This window comes from Calypte anna, chromosome 2, assembly GCF_003957555.1.
Source record: "Calypte anna isolate BGI_N300 chromosome 2, bCalAnn1_v1.p, whole genome shotgun sequence".
Taxonomy (NCBI): domain Eukaryota; kingdom Metazoa; phylum Chordata; class Aves; order Apodiformes; family Trochilidae; genus Calypte; species Calypte anna.
The window spans coordinates 68938148-68959741 of record NC_044245.1 but is presented as its reverse complement, the minus strand read 5'-3'; the positions used below and the strand labels follow the sequence as shown (position 1 = coordinate 68959741).

At 38.5% G+C, this 21594-nt stretch overlaps 1 protein-coding gene across 1 annotated transcript in view; it reads left to right on the top strand.

Annotated features, from left to right (window-relative positions):
• Positions 1-21594, top strand: part of GMDS (GDP-mannose 4,6-dehydratase) — a 420922-nt gene that overhangs the window by 58863 nt on the left and 340465 nt on the right. Inside the window, exons 2-4 of the mRNA XM_030446078.1 lie at positions 9091-9135; positions 12275-12362; positions 16732-16841. Coding sequence (XP_030301938.1) covers positions 9091-9135; positions 12275-12362; positions 16732-16841 — 243 coding nt within the window. The remainder of the gene's footprint in view (positions 1-9090; positions 9136-12274; positions 12363-16731; positions 16842-21594) is intronic.

Here is a 21594-nt window from a genome sequence, read left to right as displayed (position 1 = left end):
AAAAAATGAAACTCCTTTGCTCTTGCTTAAAAATATCCTACAACATGTGGAGCTGCTTCTGGGCATAATAAAAATATGTTGCAAAACATGTAAGTTATCTTTGAAAAAACTGGTTAAAAGCATTTTATTCAAATCTTTCTATGACTTTGGCTTTGCTAATTGTTTCTCTACATTCGTTTTGTGCAGACAGTCTTTTGAAAGGCATAAGAAAAATTTATTACATTAAGATTCTTATTTTTCTTTATGTATTGGAGGCTCAAAATACATAACATACCCTGGTATGATGGGGAAGGAGAGCACCTGTGTGGAGTGGACAGTAGGGAGCAACTCTTAGGACCATTCCTGTTACTGTTTCTTCAGTTTCTCCTGAAGAAGAGGTGATACAAGTAGCCAAGTAAGGCGAGTAATTGTAAATGTAACATTTTGGTCCAAATTTTTATATTATTTCACAAGAGCTGAGCTTTGGGATTTTAACTTGTTTATTTGTTTTGAAAATTCAAATGGTGCTTTTTGCTTTTATTTTACCACAGAAGTTTCAGAATGTTTATTGGTGTGATAGGTTTTTTAAAACATTCTTATTGTATGTATCCCTACGTGGTGTAAAGAAAATCAGAGCTCAATGGAGCTCCAGGATGGTGATTGTCACACTCAGGCTTGCTGGTCTCTTGGGCACTCTGAATATTCACAATTACATGGAATGTGAATTAGGAGGTATGAGAACCTTAAAACAAGAAAGTGGGAATTGCAGAAAGACACAGTTCCTCAAAAATCTGTATTTCAGTAGATACCAGATCACTAAAAACTAAGCTTCCACCATGCCTACTGGGAAAGCCAGTACCTAAAAAAGTAATGATTAGTTGCAATACAAAGTGACCTGTCTTAGAACTTCAAAAGTCTGGGAAGGAGTGGTTGCTCCCATGGCTTGCAGACCATGTCATTGCAGGATCAGTGCTTTTCTTCCACCCAAATATTGCAAGACTAAGAGCTGTTAAAGCTCCGACATACTGGTCAAGCATTTCTGACTGAAATTAGCATTTCCAACCAAACATTTAAGAAAATAAACATTGTCTTACTGTGCTTCTGTAGTCAGTTGGAGCATACCTTCCTTCTGGTTTTGTGTTTTGGTGTAAATATATAGTAATTCAGACTGTAATGCTGTGTGCATACATAAAACTAAGTACAGGAGAATTAATTAAAACCCTTTTTCCCTGTCTACACTCATTTACCTCTCCTTCATTAGTCTTTGGTCTCATGCAAACAGAATATTGTGATGTTTATTTTGTTTTCTCTCAAATAACTGACCTTACACCCTATTAGGAAACGATGTCTTGGGCTTAACTTAAATATGAACTCAGCCAGTGAGCAACAGTAGTAGAAAGCCTGCTAAGTATCAGTGCCAGAGGCTGGTGCTACAGTGGTGAAAGCAGCTTTTTAACCTCAGAAGCTGTAGTAGGATGCTGCAGTGAAACAAATACATGTAGCTCTTTTTGAGGGTGAGGTGAAGCCATTATTTCTGGTAGGATGTGTGTTGAGCTATGGTCCTAAGTTCACAGGGTCTCCCCAGTGACAGTAATATCCATGATGATGCTTTTGTTTTCCTCTGTAGGATGTTAAAAGTAAAGAGGACATGTTAAGATGTCGTATTTTCCTCCTGGTATCACTTCACAAATTGTTCTTGTGTTTTAAACGTGACAGACACTGTTTCTTCACAACAACTTATGACCTTTATGGTTTGCTATTGAGACAACTCTGAACTTTTAAATCTTGAGGTCAAAATTACTCTTAAGACCATGTCCTCCAGCTTAGTTCTGGGTTTCTTTCTTTATTTGCTTTGTGTAACTGAGTTCTGCCTGTTTCAGTTTCCCCTGGGTAGTGCTTGGAGTCAGTCTGCAGTTGTTGCAGATGGAGGGGATTCCCCCTGTGTTTGTGGCAGCAATGTTAAAGTCACCTCATGGGTTTGATTGGGCTCATCTGAGTGCTCAAGGACAGGCACGTCCAGAATGCTCTAAATTGGGGGTTGGTCTCTTTTCCCAGGCAACTCTCAGCAAGACCAGAGGGCACGGTCTCAAGTTGTGCCAGGGGAGGTTTAGGCTGGACATTAGAAAGAATTTCTTTACGGAGAGGGTGATCAGACATTGGAATGGGCTGCCCAGGGAAGTAGTGGATTCTCCATCCCTGGAGATATTTGAGACTGGATGTGGCACTCAGTGCCATGGTCTGGTAACCGCAGCGGTAGTGGATCAAGGGTTGGACTTGATGATCTGTGAGGTCCCTTCCAACCCGGCTGATTCTATGATTCTATGAACTCCTGCTGCTGAGTAGAGCTGCTGTTACTTACTTTAGAAAGGTGAAAGACCATCTGATACTAGTAGCCTTTGAAAGCAGGAGGAAAATAGGGATGGGCAAAACAATAATCTTGTGGGTTTTAAAACTGTTATGGATTTTCCCATTACAAACACTATAAGTAGAGGTTCTAATTTTCTTGTGGACTGTTGTCCACATTATTTGCATTTCCATGTTTATAGACACATTCCTTCAATCTCTGATTTCACCACTGAGACACAAAAACATAGACAAACTGCTTTCAAATTCAGAGTTCCTAACTAGTTTGTTTTATATTAATATACTGCATACATTCATATTTGAAGGAAAAAAAGTAATGTATTATGGCTTATAATATGACTTCAGAAAAAGTGTGTTCTTTAATCTTTAAAAGGCTCTGTACGGAGACTCTTCCATTTAATAAAAATATTTCTTCAGACCATGTGAAAACTAGTAGTTTTTTGAGTATCCGAATGTTTCCTAAAATCCATCAAGCAATCTGTTTTTTTTTTTTTTTGTGTGTGATAGATGCAAGCTGTTTGACTATTGTAGAATATTGTATGTGTTTTAGACTAAAGCACTTTAAAAAAATCATCAGCATTATACTGGCAATCTTCTACTGTTGTTTAAGTTAAGCCAAAACTCAAAACTGGTATCCTCTCTTAATGTTAAGGAGCAAATTTGAATTACCCAAGTTTGTTCTGTCATGTTGGCTTTGGAGTGGTGCAGAGGTTTATTGTTTAAATTAAGCATTACTGCTGAGGTTCACAGTAAAATGGCTATGAATATTGATAATGTGAATACTTTTTTTTTAATAAGGATAACTGGTGGACGGAAGAGAAACTTGTTGCTGTTGTCTGTAGCTGCAGTTCCAGCTCTTAATATAATTTTATAGTTTACCAGTGGAATAGTGAGGTCAGATGGAGCTCAGAATTGGAAATAAGAGGGTGATTCACTTTTCTAAAGAAACTTTGCTGCTTTTTTACCTTTAGACAACTCTAAATTGAAAAAGAATAAACTAATGTAATTACAATCTTTCTGTTGTTGTTGCTAATGACAAGTTTTCCTCCTGCTCAATATTTTGTTGTGATACTGTAGTTAATACTTTATAAAAAACCTTTCCATTAAGTGTGGGGTGTTTAAAAAAAAGAGATTTTTTTAACATTTATTACTTTTTGACTTTTTCTTTTGACTGCAGGAACAAAAGGACATTTGTTTTCCTATTCTTACTTGGCCAGAATACAAATCAAAATGGCAAAACAACTACTGCATTTGGAGGGCGACAGCTTGAATCAATCATTTATATACTTTAGAGTTCATAATTCTTCCTCTTTTCAGTATGCAGAATTTTTTATGAACACTTCAATGCTTTACTTCGAGTATTGCCTTGAAGACTTGAAACAAAGTGCAGCACTGTTCTGTTCATAGTAGCTGCAAAAAAATTACTGATTTCCTCTGTAAATCACTGGAAGTTATTAGAAGCATGCATTTTTCAGCAAAAATAACATTACACTGTGTTACTCCTTGGTTGTTATTAAAATAATTTAGAATTTGCTTTAGAGTGGTGTGTGTTCTCTGCTCCAAAGAATCTGTCACCATACTCCATTTTATTCAGTCACTGAAGTAACATTATTTTTGTGTCTATGAAAAAGTTTAAAATTTGATGAAGCAACATTTTATTATGCAAAGCAACTACTAGAGGCACTGATTCTGTATGTTTTAATGGAAGTATAGATTATGAATTCAAACAAGACTAAAGGGAAATGGTGACAGTGTGCTATTTGTGCTTCCATTGCTGAAAGATCTCTTTGGGATAGTACCCATGTCCTTTGGTTGAATGTGTCAACCTTCTCTCCATGCACTGTCTCCCAGAGAGATTAACCTATCAAAACTTAAGGTTAGCAGAGCACAGCTGTAGTTCAAAAGGAATTTAGAACTCCTATGAATGACCTGGATGATTGACACTGGAGTTTGAACTCCCATGAACTCACCTTCATAGTGTTAATCCTAAGGGCATAGCACTAGCCTTACTCAATTTTAAGTGTATAAGTATAACCAACTTTGGTCTTTCATGTGACACGTGAAAATTAGGGCGCTTTTTTCCAAAGGAAGAATGAAATCTGAAAACTTGGGATTTGTGGCACAGAGAAGTACAGCACAGAACTTTAAGCATGTAGCAAATGGACAGATGTTTCATTGTACACGCCTATTGTAGAAATATCAAACACCAACACCTCCATCAAACAGTGTATCTGACAGTGGGTGTGTTGCATTTTTATGTTCTCAGGCTTTATTGCTAATCCACTTGCAAATGGGCAGGCACAGGAGTCAGGCTCTTTTCCCTGCAGTGTTCTCTGACAAAGTGATGGGTTTTGAGTGATTGCCTTTTGTGGCTGGGAGTTGGAGTTGGGAGTCTGGTTGGTATTAACAGCTCTGTTTCAGAAAGTATAGAGCTAGGCTGTTGGTGGACAGTTTCTTTGGGGATCCTGCAGCAGGATTTTCCAAATTTGGGATGTACTAACACTGCATGTTTGTAGGGAATGTAATTTTGACCAACATACTGTGATGATGTTCCTTCTTAAGTGTTTATACTATCACCTTGCAATGGGAGCACTTTCTCCTCCCTCTACTGTCACAGCACATTTGCATCCCATGTTAAGTATTTTATTTTTTTTCCCTTCTGAAAAAGCACTCCATGTATTTCTGGAGTTCTAGGAATAGTAATAAAAAGAAACCTTTTCTTCTATTCGTCTCTTTTCCCTTGTTTCTTCATTTACCTAGTACTTTCTTCCACACCTTCTAGTAGAAAAGAGGAGCTGTTGGAAGTAGGGAATCCCATTATCTGGACTACAACTTCTCAGGTAGGATGTAATTTAATTCTTGAATCCAGGAACTCTGTGGAAGGATGCTGGAATTGGCCATATCAAAGGAAGAGGATGAAGCTGCCATGGAGTTTGGAGTTTGCTTTAGCACCCTTCTCTGGATGTTTCAGGATAAATTCAAAACTAGTCCATTGCATATGGAATTTCCCTGTGTAGAACAGTTCAAAATAAAGGAGATTTGGATTGCTAAACAGGCTATTCAGTTCCACTTCTTTTCAGTTTTCTGTATCAATGATCCTATTCTTTGCTCATGGATCAAGTCAAACTTGAAACTTGTTTAATTCTATGTGTTTGTGGCAAAGTACTGTTTAACTCTTGCTTGTGTCTTAATTTGTTCACTCCATTGTAAAAGGTTTTCTTTGATAGTGTGTCAAAGATTATTGAAGTTGCTGAGATTACCTACCATATGAAATGTAAAATACTGCATCCTACACTTTTCTCACCTGATTTTATGTGACTGCTTTCTTTTGTCTGGGAATTTTACAGACATGTCAGGCAGCTGCAGTTAGAAACGTGCTGCTGTGCTCAGAAACCAGCTGAAGTATCGTTCTTTGCATGTGCTTTCAAACTATTATTTGGCTGAAGACAGGATAGTGATTCTTCAAATCTGATATGTCAGTGTGTGCTGATGAGGAGCTGTTTTAAGTGAGGTGGTTTACATAATCCATCTTTTTAAACTGTTTTGACCGCTCAGGCTGCTCTGACATAACTGTGCAGAGCCAAGGCTCATTGCAATCCTAATTAAAGGCAGCTTGTAGGCTATTTGCTTTCAAGACTGATGTTTTGGCAACAAAGGGACCTACTTCTGGCTTATGAGGTTTAGTTGATTTGTTATAAACTGAATAGCAATAGCTGGATACTTTACTTAAGTGAAAGTAAGCTCTCAGCTATGGCAACACTTCTAAAGTAGAATGCCATATTGCCCAGTGAGGGGAACACAGTTTATAGGCTGTTTTTTCACCTTGCTTTTGTAGCTGACTTGGGGCAGTAGGATACCTGTAGCTACCTCAGTGATCAGATTGGGCTTTTGGCATATTCATGCTTTGCTGGTTGCACGTGCTTACTGCCACCTAAGTATTGGGTTTTTTACCGATTAAGGGGGACATTATTTAGAACTGTAGTCTTAGGGCAAACCCCTTGACAAGCTAGGATCAAGGTAAGTATAAGCATTTCTTACACAAGGGAAGACCCTGCCCTCCCGTCCCAAACTTCAGGGATCAGACCCAGCTACACTTTTCATGCCACTCCATTCTTGGATGCAAACCAGGACTGGACATGGTTGGCTGCATGTGTCTCAAATAAGGCAAAATCTGCTAACTCTAATAAAAATTGAGATTTGCTACCAAACATCTAGGTCATCTAATATTCCTTTCCTGGTTTAGTGATTCCTGAATCTTGAAAGCTTTATTTGTAGTGTAAATGAAAATCAATAGCTATTATAATAGAATTTATGTGCATAATGCTGTCTTCTGTGGATGAAGGTTTAAAATTATTTACTAGAACTTAATATTATTTACTCCTAGCCTGCATTAGGAAAAGATGGAAACTGCACTGCAAGCTGCAAACTCTGACACTGTGACTGCTGATCTGAATGTTCTGATTGCTGTTTGCATTGACAGCTGCTGTACTGAAAAGAAAAGGAAGGGCAACGTGAAACTCAGGGGCCATGTGTGATATCGTATCACGGTGCAGGACAGCATGAATCCGCATTGTGTGTGATTACCAGACAGTAAATCAGCTGTGCTGTGCTAGAGCCAGAAACCAGGAGCTTTCACTCTTGCTGCCTGTTTCCCACTCATTGTGAAGCCCTACCCTATCACTTGATAGACCTGGAAAGGAAACGCAGAGGAAGTGAGTGCCACTGCTGGTTCAGAATGTTCCAGGGGGACTGGAAAGTTTGAGCAATGGCTTGGGTGAGAAGAACAAGACCTTATTGACAGGGTTCAATCCTAGTCAAGTCTGTTTCCCATCAACTTCCTAAGTAATTACAGCCTTTCTTTTTTCATCTCCTTTGCACTCTCTGGGTCTCCCATTTTCACCTCCTTTTTATTTTGCATGTTTATTTGAGTAAACTGAGCAACTAAGGAGAACTGGGAAGTTTTCTTCCCTCTGATTCACCTCTGCTAAATCCTGCAAGAATTACTAATGAAAAAGGTGACAACTACATTAAAGGTAGTTTTCACCCTTCCCTTTGCCCCCCTTTTCTCCAGAGTTTCCAGACATGTTCTTTGAATGTCTCCATTAGTTACGGTCCTGTTTTTTCATTTCATGTGCAGAAATGTATACTGTTCCAGTGATGTCATAGCACATGTGGTTTGTCATGTTCCAGATCAACTGGTGTCATAGACTGATGGCTTTTTGGTTATGGCACTGTGAAGTTATGTCAACACACACATATACACGTAGTGGAAGAATATGTAAGCTGAGACTGTTTCTTAGCACCAAGCTTCTAGGTTGTGTAAGATGTTATGAAACATACCACAAAGCCACTAATATTTTTTTTTTTCTTTTTCTAGTGCTATAGTTTTAAACGTACAGCAACATGTCCCTTGGGCACTGTACCATGCCTTTTTGCATTATTTTGCATTTTAACTTCTGCATTATTTTGCCATCAGTGTAGTGAGCAGTCTCCACTGCCAGTCCTTATGTCTTAGGGCCACCTGATGCATCTTGAATTTTCATTTCAGTATGTTGTTCTCCTTAGGCTGTCCATGAGACAAAATTCATTTAATATGAGGTGAGAGAGTTGTTTTGTTTTTTTTCTTTGGAGAGTCTTTTAAAAAAGAGGACCAAAGAGATGTCTCTTTAGTTTTAAACATAAGCATTTCTAGCTCTTATCACAGCAAAGATCCATGTAATAGAGCTTAAGCACATAAGCATAGGTGGCATCTCATGTTTTTATGATCTTTATGTAGCAACTCACTTGACTCTGGAATACTCTTGCCTATGAAAACAACTAATTCAAAAAAGTCAGTGGAAAGATGCAGACTCTTTAGGCTTGGGTAATATTCACTGAGCTGGTTAATGAGCAGTCTTTTGGAGGGGTAAACTTTGCTGGGTCTCTGATGGTACTTTACACATTTATGAAGATAAAATGACATTGTATTTGGGAATTCCGGCACTAGTAATGCCAGGGAAATCATTCTATATCAGGAAAACATGCACTAGCATGTGTTTTCAAGTGTTTGCTTTTGGGGAGTATAATACTTGAAGTTTGACAAGGATTTAAGAGGAAGAAGAAAAATGAAACCCTCAAAAAAGATCAAAACTCCCAGTCTTCTATGATATATAAAACATATAAGTGTCTTGTATTCTGAATTATAAGTATAGGGCGTACTGGGGATGTTTTTGAGCAGTCATTTGGTCAGGCAAGCAGAATTATTGCTGCCTTCAGAAAGCTTGTGGAAGGAGCATATGTGTAAGGGAGATGCAAGCATTGACACAGTGTACAGAGGCACATCAGTTTGCAGAGTATGCCAAGCTTGCGCCAATTTTTCTAGAATGTTTTTCCTACACTGTCTCCAAAATCGTTCGAATTCAGTCACTGCAGTTAGGATATTTTAGAAAAATGTCCTTGGGCACGTTATAATGAAACTTGTGAAGAGATTCAAGAGACAGGAGTTCTCAACCAGCATTTGTAAGCAAATTATCTTAAAATATACTGTTTCTTAATCTAAAATTAACCAAAACACCATTTATTGCATTTCTAAAGTTAGCGTGTAAATCTGGAGAAATCAAAGTATTTCTTACCCAGTCAACTCGCTGCAAGTTGGGGGTTTTTTGGGTTTTTTGGGGGTTTTTTTTTTTTTTGAGACCTTAACAAGTCCACATCTCCCAGGCCCGTTCACTGTGTTTCTAACATTTTCCTATCTCTTACTCTTCCCAGGATGGATCGTACTTGGCTGAGTTCCTGCTGGAAAAAGGCTACGAGGTGAGTGACTCGGTGACCTGCCGCAGGCTGATGGAATCATTTGGATGCTGCAGCTCTGGCTTCCTCTGCTTCTGTCCTTCTCAGTGTATGTTTTCCACTGCAGCCCTTGATAACAAATCAAAACGCCAGAGAGGAATGTGCAGCATGGCCTGTAATCGTGCCAGCTTATTGTACTATTTATCATCTCATGTCCACTGGTGGATTCCCTCTTCTCCTCAGGGTATAGCTGCTTTGCATGTTTCCCGCCAAATTAGATAAGCAGCGACCTGTGTGAGCCAAAACTGTAAGGAGTTAGGGAACAATTTATGATGCAATGTACCACATAAAGGAATAAGAATCTCTTATTTGTTCTCTTTCCCCTCTTCTCGCTCCGCACTAAAGGCCCTTTTATTTTGGCACTTCAGCAGTGAAAACCTTTCATTTTGCTGTCTCTGTTTAAAAAGAAAAAACAAACCAACCTAACAACGCCGACCTAAATAATATATATTTTCATAGTGTTACTTTCCACCCCTTCTCTTGGATTACTTATGGTCTTGCTTAGCAAATGGTTTTCGTTTACCTCTTCCTTAAAATAGAGTCTGATTCCTTGATACTTGCTGCCTAGTCTTCCCTGGCAAGGTTGTCTTTTTTGTGGCTTAGAAAAGTAACAGTCACATTATTATAGTATGATTTGACGGTTTTGAACTGTTGTGGGCATATATGTGAAAATGTGTGCCTTCTTAGCCAGGAAAGATGCTTCCAAAATGTTTGATAGTGGAAGGGAAGGGGTGGTCAAATCAGTCTTCCCACAGTGGAGTATTTTCTGGGGTTTTCTAAAAGCTAATGCTTGTTCCAATACGGGATTGCATTACTTCTGTTTTAGTGCTGCTTCATAGCTTAGCGAGGAGTTTCTTCTCAGCCAGTCAGTGCTTTCCTTTCCACACTTCTGCACATGATTAATCTTGTCTTGCTTATTCCATCCTATCTCTTACTTTGATTAATCTCCTTATTTTACTTTTCAGTGTTGTAAATTGATTATTTTTACTATTTCTCCATTCCACTGGGGCAAGAGTGATATCAGTGTGGTTGCTTCTGCGCTTCAAAGAGAAAAGCACACGCTGTCTTTTAGTCCACAATGAAACTGGAAATGAAATATAACCTTTTCTACAATTGAAAGATTACAGTAATTAGGTAGAGGGTTTTTTTCTGTTTTTCCACTCTCCAGCTACTTGTTAGAATTCTTTCCAGTTAGAAATCTCTCTTCCTGAATAATTGAACATGAGAGTACATGTGATAAGACTCCCTTACTAATGTGGTTTGGTTTTGTTTTCCAATTTATTTAAAGATCAAGACCTGTTGATAAAAATCCACTGATTTTACTTAACTAGATTAACCAGTTTGTGCACTTTTTGGCTTGTCACAAAGTTTGAATTTCACCTGTCTCATGCAAACAAAGGTACCTTTCATCAGTTTTTTTAAGGTAATATTGATGTCATGGATTAAGCATTTGGCAGGTTTTCTTTCTCTTGTATGTGCATACCAGAAAAAGGAGTGGAAGGGAAGAAAAAAAAAAGGTAAAAAGAAAAAGCTGGGTTTGCATGTTTTCTTCTTATCGCTGGATGCAATAGGCTCTATGGAGTTGTTTGAAACATTTTGAAGTCTTGGCACATCTCATTGATCAAATGTTGGTATCACAGTCATTCAGCTGACACAAAGCTCTTTCAAGCACAATCTTTCAGCAAGTGTCGAGCTGGCAAGATTTGATTTATTGGTCAATCGTTTGCATGAACTTGAATTTCAGCACAGAATAATTGAGAGCTCAAGAAGTCTCTCATCAGTACTGAGCCAAATATTTAATTTTGCTAGAAGACTTGTAGAGCCCTGGAGTTAGCTTCCTTTAGAATAAGTTGATGCTTTAAGACAGCACAGTTGGATTTTTACTTTGGAAAACAGGTGCTTATTTGAGTACTCAAAATATTTCCAGCATCTTTCACAAAAGTGAAGTGATTATGGAAGTGTCATTCTTAGATCAGCAAACTGGTCTCAATCTGCTTTTGTGCATACCTTTTTACTCAGTGAAGTTTTGACTTAAAATGGAATAAAGTGTGTATTCTTTGTCAATAGCCATGACTTGTGTCATATGTAAAACAAAAATCCCCAGACCTATCTTCTCACAGTATAAGTTAACATGGAGTGAGAGAGTAAAACGATGGTCCAACCCACTAGAATAGGATGTAGGATGCAGTGTAAGAGTTACAGAAATAAAGAGCAGGGAGAAGCGAAGGAAAGTCAAATGCTGAAGCTTTGTTTCCCTCATGCAAACACAACTTTTGCATCTGGCAACCAAAGCTAACATGAATTTTGGAAGCAGTCATGGGGCTGTCTGGCATCAGGAGGAAACAGCATCAGTGTTTGAACAGTTTCTCTACTCCATTAGACACAAACAGGCTTTTCTTTAATGTTAGTCAGAACTGGTGGGGTTTTGCATCAACTTATTTATCATGGCTGGTTAAAGCAAATTCCCAACATGCATTTCAGCCTTAGGCTTCCCTTCATGTCTCATAACCCATTGGATAACACTGACTCATGAGGTCCACAAAAACTGTGGATAGCAGCACTGACTGTTTTGGCCCTTCTTCCAACACCTGGGAAAGTGAATAACCAGGTTTTTTTTTTAAAAAGACATTTGGGGCTTTCATTTCTTCCCTTCTATCCTCTTTTTCTCTTCTCATCCTGCTGCCCATCACCCCTCTGGCTTTAGAAAGACTGCTCTGTAAGCAGAGCAAAGTGGTTATCTTGGGATTCATACATTTGCTTCACCAACCCCAGTAATATTGGCAAGCTTCACTCACTGGGAAATGGTGCTCTAGGGCAATTCAGTGTTATTTTTTGTACTGTGTGTGATGCTTGGGCTGCTAGTGGTGTCAAGCACGATGAACCCATTTGAGGGCATCAAATATGAAAGCACCAGAGCTCATCTCTACTTATTTTTAATGATTTGGATAACTGTCTGGCTTTAGGAATAGCAACAAGCTCTGATTACCTGGTACAAGGGTGAGGCCCCTATATATATATGAAAACAGCAATGATAGTGATGATGAACACTTTGCTCTTAACATTTACCACTTTCCTTTTATATTTTTCTCTGTTCAATCCCCAGGTGCATGGCATTGTTCGTCGGTCTAGTTCTTTTAATACGGGCCGGATTGAACATCTTTATAAGAACCCACAGGCTCACATCGAAGGAAGTAAGACTTTTTTTTAATATATAAAGGAAATTGGGGTTGTGTAGCATAGGTTTGTTGGAGAAAGGTTTATGGGAGCAGGTAGTGAGTCCCAGTTTCTTCTACATAAATGTCATTAAGGAGTAGTTATTTTTTAAGCTAAGTTTGACTTCAGATTGGTTATTTAAAACAACAAGCAAACAGAAAACCTTCATAGCTGAGCTTCCCTTTTCTCTGCTTGTGGTCGTTAGCTGCTTTCAGAAAGAAAAGTGATTATTTTTTCCTGATGAAAATGTGCCACAAAATATAGATACTCTTGCATGTGAATTACCGAGAGGGGAAAATACAAGAGGGCCACACAGGAAGGCACAGGAAGGCACTTTCTGTTGTGTAGAAGTGCTGACACAGCTCACACATAGCTAGAAAGTGCCAAAAACTCTGGGAGGTTAAAAACACAGAGATACCAGAATGGTAAAATGTTGGGTTTTTTCAGGGCAGTTATCTTAAGCACCCCACTTCTGTTTCCTTATGAACTTCTTAGTGCCTAATGAAGGTGAAGTTTAGGGGAAAGCCTCTGTGACAGCATGAATAGGATATGATCAATCCTTACTGATGACAGGAAGAATGAATCTTTGGACCTTCTGATTTTCTGCACCCAAAGAAATTATTACCTGTTTTTCTTGAAGGAAAGGCATTACTCTTGACAATTTACTGACACTTTAGTGTATTCTCTATTACTGATAATACTTTGAAAGGTGAAATTATTATTACTATTAGTGCATAATTTGCAAAAATTGTTTGAGTATTTTATCTTAGGAAGGTTTACTAGTCACTTGAAGAGAAGAAGCTGAAATGCAAGATGGCTCCAGTTCAGCAGAAGGGTTGAGCATTTTAGCAAGCATATATTTCCAAAAGCTGTGTGTAGAGTTGTGCAGACTGGCACTTTCTTAAATAGTCCAACTTAAGGTATTATTAACACTAAGTATCTCTATGCCATAAATGAACCTCAATGTCTTTTGAAGTCCGCTTTCCACCATGGTTAAACAGAGCCTATTTGTATTAAAATGTAATATATAATGCAACTTTTACATTTCGCTTCACTTTTGCTTGTAATTTTAAAAATATTTAATTTCTGACATGCCTTTAGTGGTATTTGCTGTCAATAGTTGCTACTTATTTAATGTTGTTCCTTATGACATCTGATTGAGAGAGGGGTAAAACTGAATAAAATACTTCCTTGAGGAATACTGAAACTTGTACTTCTGTCAAGGACAACGGGAGAGCTGTGTTTCACGACTTACATTCACGGCCATTAAGACAAAATGAAGCAGAATAAATCAAACTGGAAGCTGTGCAGCTTTGAGGACTGTCTTGCAAATACAGAAAATAATTTCAGAAGGCAATGTAGATCATGAGAAATATGTAGATGGATATTTAAGGAAAGGGGTGGAAGAAAGGAGGAAGAAATCAGACCTTAAATGTTTTTCCCCACTTATCTCACTTTCCTTTAACTGAGAAATGCGGCCGTATGAATGGGAGGAGGACGAGGAGGAATTGGTCTTGGAATCTCAGGAAAGTCTGCTCCATGGAAACTGTTTGGAAACAGTGGGTTTCCAGGCAGTATTGGAGGAAGCAAAGAAGCAATAGTGGTTGATCTGAGCAAACCTTAATGTTGTGTCTGCCCTATGTGTTCTTCCCATGTGGAATTGGTTACATGTTGCAAAGTTATGATCTTCATGAACAGTGAACCTCTTTATACAATTAAAAAAAAAAGCTGGGAGAACAAGAAGGAAAACAAGGTATTTCCTGAAGAAAGCCCTCCAGCTGTTGCTTGCTAAGGAGGTTTTCAGATTGCATAATATCAAAGATTTTGGCTATTGATCTGTTGTTGTAAATTATTGCATCAAATAAATCCCATTTCTAGTAAGTTCACTTAGGCTATTACTCCTGAAAAACATCTTTTTCATGGGTCAGAAGACAAAGCCTCATGCCCTGCTTCCCTTCAAAAAAGCCATTTGGTCAAGAATCTTTGAAGACTTGATGGTAGACCAAAATGGGAGTTCCCCTTGGAGAGTTTTAAATTTAAGGGAATTGTGGCAGAATACTTCTGATGCTCAGTTCAGCCCAGCTGGCAACCCACCTTCCCCTGAGAACCTCCAAGACTGCTGTCTGGCCTGGGGGTGGCGGTAAGAAGAGGGAGCCTTGATATGGCACCTCTTTCCTGCTCGGCTGCTGCTTAAGATGAAGAGGAATCAGTTGCTCTTTCAGACCCCAAGGTTCCTCCAGAGCTGCTGCTGCTCCCTGGGCTTCCTCCTTTTAAGTGTCCTCTGCTCCATCCTCTCCAAAGGGCTGGCTCCACTAGCAAGGAGAAAGCCAAGTAAGCAGAGAAAGGAGAGGGCTTCCAGTTGACTAGGGTAAGCTTTATGTTACGGTACTGAAAGGGTAGTGCATTTCCTTTCTTCCCTGTTCACACCACCCCAGAGCTGTCCTGAAAAGGTGGTAGCTGCCATCAGAAATTTTTTGGGTGGTCCTTGCTGTGGGACTCTACTTACTGTTGCAAGAAAAATGTAGCAGTTGTTAAGGTGGTTAACAGTTTTGAGGATTGCAGGTTAACACCAATATCCAAATAGTTCCATCCTATAACAGTTTGGGATCTTGTGCATGCTGGGGCCCACAGCCAAAACTGGTTTCATGTATTGAATTTCATTTGGGAAACACAAATGTTGCATTCCATACCAGTGGAGCACAGCCTGGATAGAACTGATGTCAGGGATGAAGGTAGCCCACAGAATGGATAATTGATGTGTGCACAAAAAAGTTGCATTATTCTTCCCTTACCCATTAGACACAGCTTCAAATGAGTCCTGAGGTGTCTTCAGAACTGTCATTTTCAAGCAACATGGGTGTAAAAACAGACTTCAAGAATTTACTGTAACCTGCTGGTCTGAATCACTTTATCAGCCTGAAGAGCCTCAAGCTGTCTGTTGAACAGAAATGTACGAAGTTGACCACCTGATAACTGCATAATCTGTTACTTCCTTGCTGCCTTAAGGTGTAAAAAAAAAACAAAACCAAACCAAAAACCCCACCCAACAAACCATAATGAAAACAAAGTTTATCTTTGTGGAATTTTTTTAAAATGTACTGGGGATCCATGTGGTAGTCTCCTGTAAGAAACCTTATATATCTTGGTTTCAGGTTTAATTTTTTTTTTTTTAAAGGTTCATATCTGCAGATGATAGAACCCCAGAAAAACTGGCAACCATTATTAAATAGGAAGACTACTAAACTGTACAGAAATAGGAATTTCTTCTTTTTCTGGAGATAGGACAATGTAAACATAAGTTTACATTAAACTTTACATTAAACATAAGTTTCTCAAGGTCAGAAATATCAAATGAAAATCTATGTAAATATGGTAAGTAAATATAAGCAGTGAATTCATCAGTACTGATAATAGGATTTTTATTTTTGTTGACTAGATCTGTGAGTAGCAGTGTGGTGGTGTGATTTTTTTTTTTTTTAATAAAAAGAAAATGAGGCTTACTTTATCAGAATGAATTTCACTTCTGGAATAATTTCTTGACAGGTCAGGGTCTGAAACCAAGGACAAGTTGATAAGCCACCTCCTCTTTTAATTTTGACAAGAGCTTGTCTCAAGCTCTTGCCTACTTTTTTCCCACACAAATGAAAACGTAACTCAGTCAGAAAAGGATAAATAAGAGCTGTGTGTGACTGATGTGTATCTAACCACACTTGAGATTTTGGTCTGTCATAAAACATTTTTCATTGACATTTACAATGTTTTCCTTTCCAATATATATCTGTATTTTTAAAATGGAAAAACAATAGTAATAAATGGATGGAGCTGTACTGTACTGTCACCTAAATGGGCAACTTGTGGGCATTTTTGTTGTGTTATGAAATTATTGGCAGTGAGGAACTTAAGCATGCAACATTTTGGAAAAGGAGGAGAAAGCTATTGATGTGTGCTTAAGAAGTTATTGAAAACTTTTGTGAATGAAATATTGGAAGCCTAACTTAAAGTAATTCTTTTTTTGTGCCTAAAATTCTGTATATGACATTAACCTAGTGTCATATGTAATCAACCTAATTTTTACAACCTGGATTAATGAAGTGTAAACTATGAAACAAATGAAATAAATGTTGCTTGGTAAATCAGATAATTGAAAAGAGAATCTAAAATAGTATACATTCTTCCTGCTGGGAAGTATATTTTGTGCTTAAAGCAAGGGAAAAAAAAACCCAAGCAAAATTTATTGAACCAGTGTTCTCTTATGTTTACTTGGACTTTAAAACTGGAGTAGGGTTTGGACCAAGAATGCCATATTGTTCTGGAACTGTATTAATTCTGTGTTCTTAAACTCTGAAGACATGAAGCTACACTATGGTGATCTCACGGACAGCACCTGCCTGGTGAAGATCATTAATGAAGTCAAGCCCACCGAGATATACAACCTGGGAGCTCAGAGCCATGTCAAGGTGAGTAGCTTCTAGCACTGAGATTTGTGAATGTGCACTGCTGGTGGCATCCTGGTTTGCTTATTTTAGACTGCATCATTTATAGCCATTTTAATAACTGCTGACTTTGACAGATAAATACTGCCTTTAATCAAGATAATTTTGTTTGTGCTGTTGCTCTATTACTGTACGAGTCTCATTACTGAATATATATTAAAATGCAAGGTTAAAATGTGAGGTTAAATTATCAAAAAAAGTCCACAGATTTGTAAATCTGATTTTTTTACCATGTGAAACAACTCTTTCTATAGAGTTTGCTGGTTATCGGTCCAAGTGGAGAAGTTACCCAGTGTTGTTAGGTCAAACAGCACTTAGAAACATTTTATTCTATTTACATTATAACTGATGCGTGTATCTGAGTGTGTCATTTCCAGAAAGGCTTCTCCTGTGCTAGTTTTTATGGAGGTGGTAATCTTTGAAAGGTCGACCTACAAATAGAGAAAAAAGCTTTGCTACTGTCTACGGTATTATGTAATTTCTGGAGTTTTGCTTGGGGAAAAAAAAAATCAAGTTATAGAAACTGAAACAAAAAATAGTGGCTGAGGATGAGTAACTTGACCCTGGCAAGTACTGCTGCATCATATGGGAAGCACATGAGTAGGAGAGCAGATAACTTTGTTTTACATGTTATGCTCTATGTCTGTATCATGTAAAAGCTCATTTTACTAATAGGTGAAATCTGTTTAGTCACAAAAACCTCGTTCTTACTGCTTCATGATTGCAAACTGAAACTGATGGCCAAGTAGCAAATTGTCATTAAAAAAATTGTGTGTCAACTGTATGCCCTGTTCTTATTTTCTGCAACGTGGAGGTGTCCTGAAGTGTTAATATTCCCTGTCCTTTTATAAGGTGAAAACTGAAGGGGTATGTAAGCCACGGATAAGTCAGCCTTCCTACAACAGGCAATGTGTGGCTTCTATCAGTCCCTAACCTTGAAACACAGCAAGAGGAAATCACGTTGAAAGGCTGCAGTTATTGACAAGAGAAATGGCAGTATATAGAGATTAAATGAAAAGAATCTGGCTTTTAAATTGCTTGTGTGATTGAATTACCCAGTTTGCTCTGTGCTAACTGGAGTTCTGGTTGGGTTTATTAGCTCAGGTACAGCAGTTTAAGAAGAAGGCCACAGAAGTCCACAGGCAGCTTTGGTCTGGAAGGTAATTTAACTGCAGCTTTGCAGAGCAAAACCTGAGCCAGCAAAGCTTGCTGGGTATTTGCAATCCACAGCTAGATGTTCTTCCATCATTTAATTTCTTAAACCAGTGCATTGGATAACAATCTCCATGGAAATTACTTGAGTCCCTTAGGTGGTGTTAGCATGGTACTAATGTTCTAGTTCCAAACTATCTCCAGGTGGCTGCTGCAGCTGCCAGCAACTCAAGTCGCTGGCAAGATACATACATACTGGGAAGATGTGAAGGGGGGGTGATGCTGCTATATGTTTTTGTGTGACACTACTAAGGGTTCTAGGAAAGTTTATTCCTCAAGAATCTCACCGCATGAGCATTTTGAGCCAATTCGGATCTGGCACAGAGTCTTGGCTTTTGGAGAACTAATGTGCCTTGGAGCACAATGAGACATTAAAGTGGCTCTTTTAGAAGCTAGCCTGAATACAGCAGGCCAATACTTAGACAACATTAGAAGTCCTACTGGAAGCCCAGATGGGATTCTTCAGGGTGTGGCTTTTATGTTGCCTAGCATCTCCAGTCATACTTCCATTGTCACAATTGAGGAGAGAATCAAGGCACCCCAAGTCAGTTGGCCGTGGTAACTGGGGGACTTGGCTATGGTATCGATAGGACTTAAAAGCAGTTCAACAGTGCTTACCATTTTAAAACAATTCCCAGTGTTAGAAGAGGGAGTAGACCTGGGCCATTTGTTAGAGGTGAATGTTTTCACCAGAGACTTGTAAAGCTGTTACAAAACTTGGGCTGTGTAAACTTACTGGTTTTGCCTGCATGCATCATTGTTTGGGGAAGGAGGGAGACTTCTAATCTTAGCTTACTTCACATTCTGATGACTTTGAACCAGTGACATCTTCAGTATTTTTTGGTGGTGTTTATGTTGGCTTATGTTTATGCAGAATAAAGTTTTCTATCACTCTCACTTCCAGTTAATTGATGTGAGCCATGCTGAAATGAAGGAAAATAAAATAATAGGAAGTTGGTCTGGTTTCCTGTAGGAAACCAATGAAGATGAAATTGATTCTTGGAATGAACCCACAGTAGTCTGGGAAATACTGTCAGAGAAGACGTTTTTCTGAATCATAAATAGTGAGGACTATGACTCATAAAGTAGGTCACCGAGAGGCTGATCTGATCTTGTACATGGAAGAAAGTGAGAGAAGAAGGCTGAAACTTGCTTCTTATTAAAAGCAGTAAACTTAAGAGAATGATATCATCAGTAGGAACAAATTATCCAGTGTGCATTCCTGTCTGTTTTGGTGAGAAATGGGGATTAGCTCTCTACACTGGAGCTTCTCCATTGGGCGTTCTGAAAACAGTAGCACATTCACTTCATAGTTACTAAGTAAACAGTTTAGCTTCATGTTCTCTATCCAGCCTTTATATGTCCGGCGGCTTTGGCTTTTAGTTCCTTGGGGAGTCCAGTGTCCTGACAGTGATTTATTTTCATTTAATTAGGTTTCATGGGAGTGATTGTTTACAGTATATTAATTCCAAAAAATAATCTATTATTGTGTATAGGCAGCATGCAGAAAGTTCATCTAAATTCTCTTACCCATAACTATATTCAGACACCTCTGCGTATTGTCTTGAAAATAAATTTTTCAAATGCTAGGTTGGCTAAAATATGTAAATTTCTTTTCTTGCACAGAAAAGATGTCTCAGTAGATGCATACACATAGGTAGATAGGAATAGGAATATTTTTTTTCTATGATCTCATCAGTATTTTACTGTGCTGTAAGATTTTTTTGGTTTGAGTTGTATTGAACTGGTGAAGCTCATAAATATTTTCAGTGTAACCTTAGTAAAAAATCTCTTCCTTTCACCACTTGAAACTTGTTGCATTGAGCAGTTAAATGCAGAACTAAAGAAATGGCTCAGGTTTTATTGCTATCCTAGCAGTCATGTATTAAATAGCCTAGTCCAATTTGGCTTTAGTGCAGATAGCTACAGTTGCTCAGTTTATGTCTTCAAATTTGGGGTAGTAGAAGGTTATCTTGCTTACATATTGTTGCCAGAAATTTTATAGCAAATGTGTTCTATGAGTTAGGAAAAGTATTGTTCTTAAATATGCCACAGAAATATTATGGAAGAGTAAAACCTTACCTGCTTGTAACTACATTTTAAGAAGCCAGTAAATAGTCAGTTCATTGTTTGTTTGGTTTTTTCCCCCTTGCAAGATACATACAGGATTTTTTTTGTTGTTTAATTTAGGGGTTATTAAGAGTCTATATAGTTTTAAGTCCCAGTAGACATATGAGTGCTTCAAATCATGCTGGAATTGATTTTTAGAAGCAAGCCCTACCACCGTTAGCTGAAAACTGAAGTGTAAGATTCAAGGGGCTTTTAGCATATGAACTCTCGGTTGAGTATCTCTTTTGGCTATTGCATTTGGCTTTATCTCTAGCTCCTCTATATTTCCTTCTATGAGTTTGTGCTTTCCTAGGAGTAGGCCCTCTGTCTTGAGACACCTTTAATCTGCCCTTTGCTCATGCTGACAAAATTAAAGAACTTGCTAATTTCTGATTCTTTTGTGTTTTGATCTGTGCCAAATACTGGCCCCTGATTGCTGGCCCTGTGAACCAAATGTTATGAACTAGTAACTGATTTCAACCCCATCCTTATTGATGTAACTATGCCTATTTTCATGCTGCACATGGGTGAAGTGGCAGCAGGAAAGATGAGAAAACAAATGAACAAAAAAAATAGTAAAGAGGTCTTCAGGGGGAAAAATTCCAATTTATATAAAACCTTGAGCTCGCTTGTGATGCTGATGCATTCTGAAGTTACAGCTTGCATTCTGGGTGGTGGGAAAGTGGGACTGCTGCTGGGAGGAGAAACTGAGGTACACAAGTCAAAGTTTACATCATGTAAGTTTAGAGAATCAGGAACAGTTGGAGGTTGGAAGGGACCTCTGGAAGCTGTCTATTCCAACTCACTCAAAGTAGAGTCAGCTAGAACAGGTTTCAAAGGACCTTGTCCAGCTGAGTTTTAAGTGGGATGGAAACTCTACAACCTCCCCAAGCAATCCATTCCCTCACCTGTGCAGTTACATCACCCTCAGTAAAAAAACAGCACTCACCACCACAAACTTCTTCATATTTTTAAATGGCATTTCCTGTGTTTCTGCTTGTGCCCATTGCCTCACCTCCTGTCACTGGATACCACTAAGAACAGTCTGTCTCAGTCATCTTTACTCTTCCCATCACCCATAAGGTATTTTTAAACACACCTCTCTCAGATGTGTTTAAAACCAGATCTCTCTCAGCCTTATTCAGACTAAACAAACCCAGCTCTCTCAGCCTCTCCTTGTATGACAGATGCTCCAGTCCTTCAGCCCTTTGTGGGTCCTTTATGTCTGTGCTAGGAGCCCAGAATTCACAGTGTCTCACCACTATAGTGGCAAAAGATCACTTCCCTTGACCTTCTGGTGACACTTACCCTAATGCAGCTGAAAATGCTGTTGGTTGCTTTTGCTGACTTGTGGTCAACATAGTGTCAGCAGCAGCACCACATTTTTACCAATTAT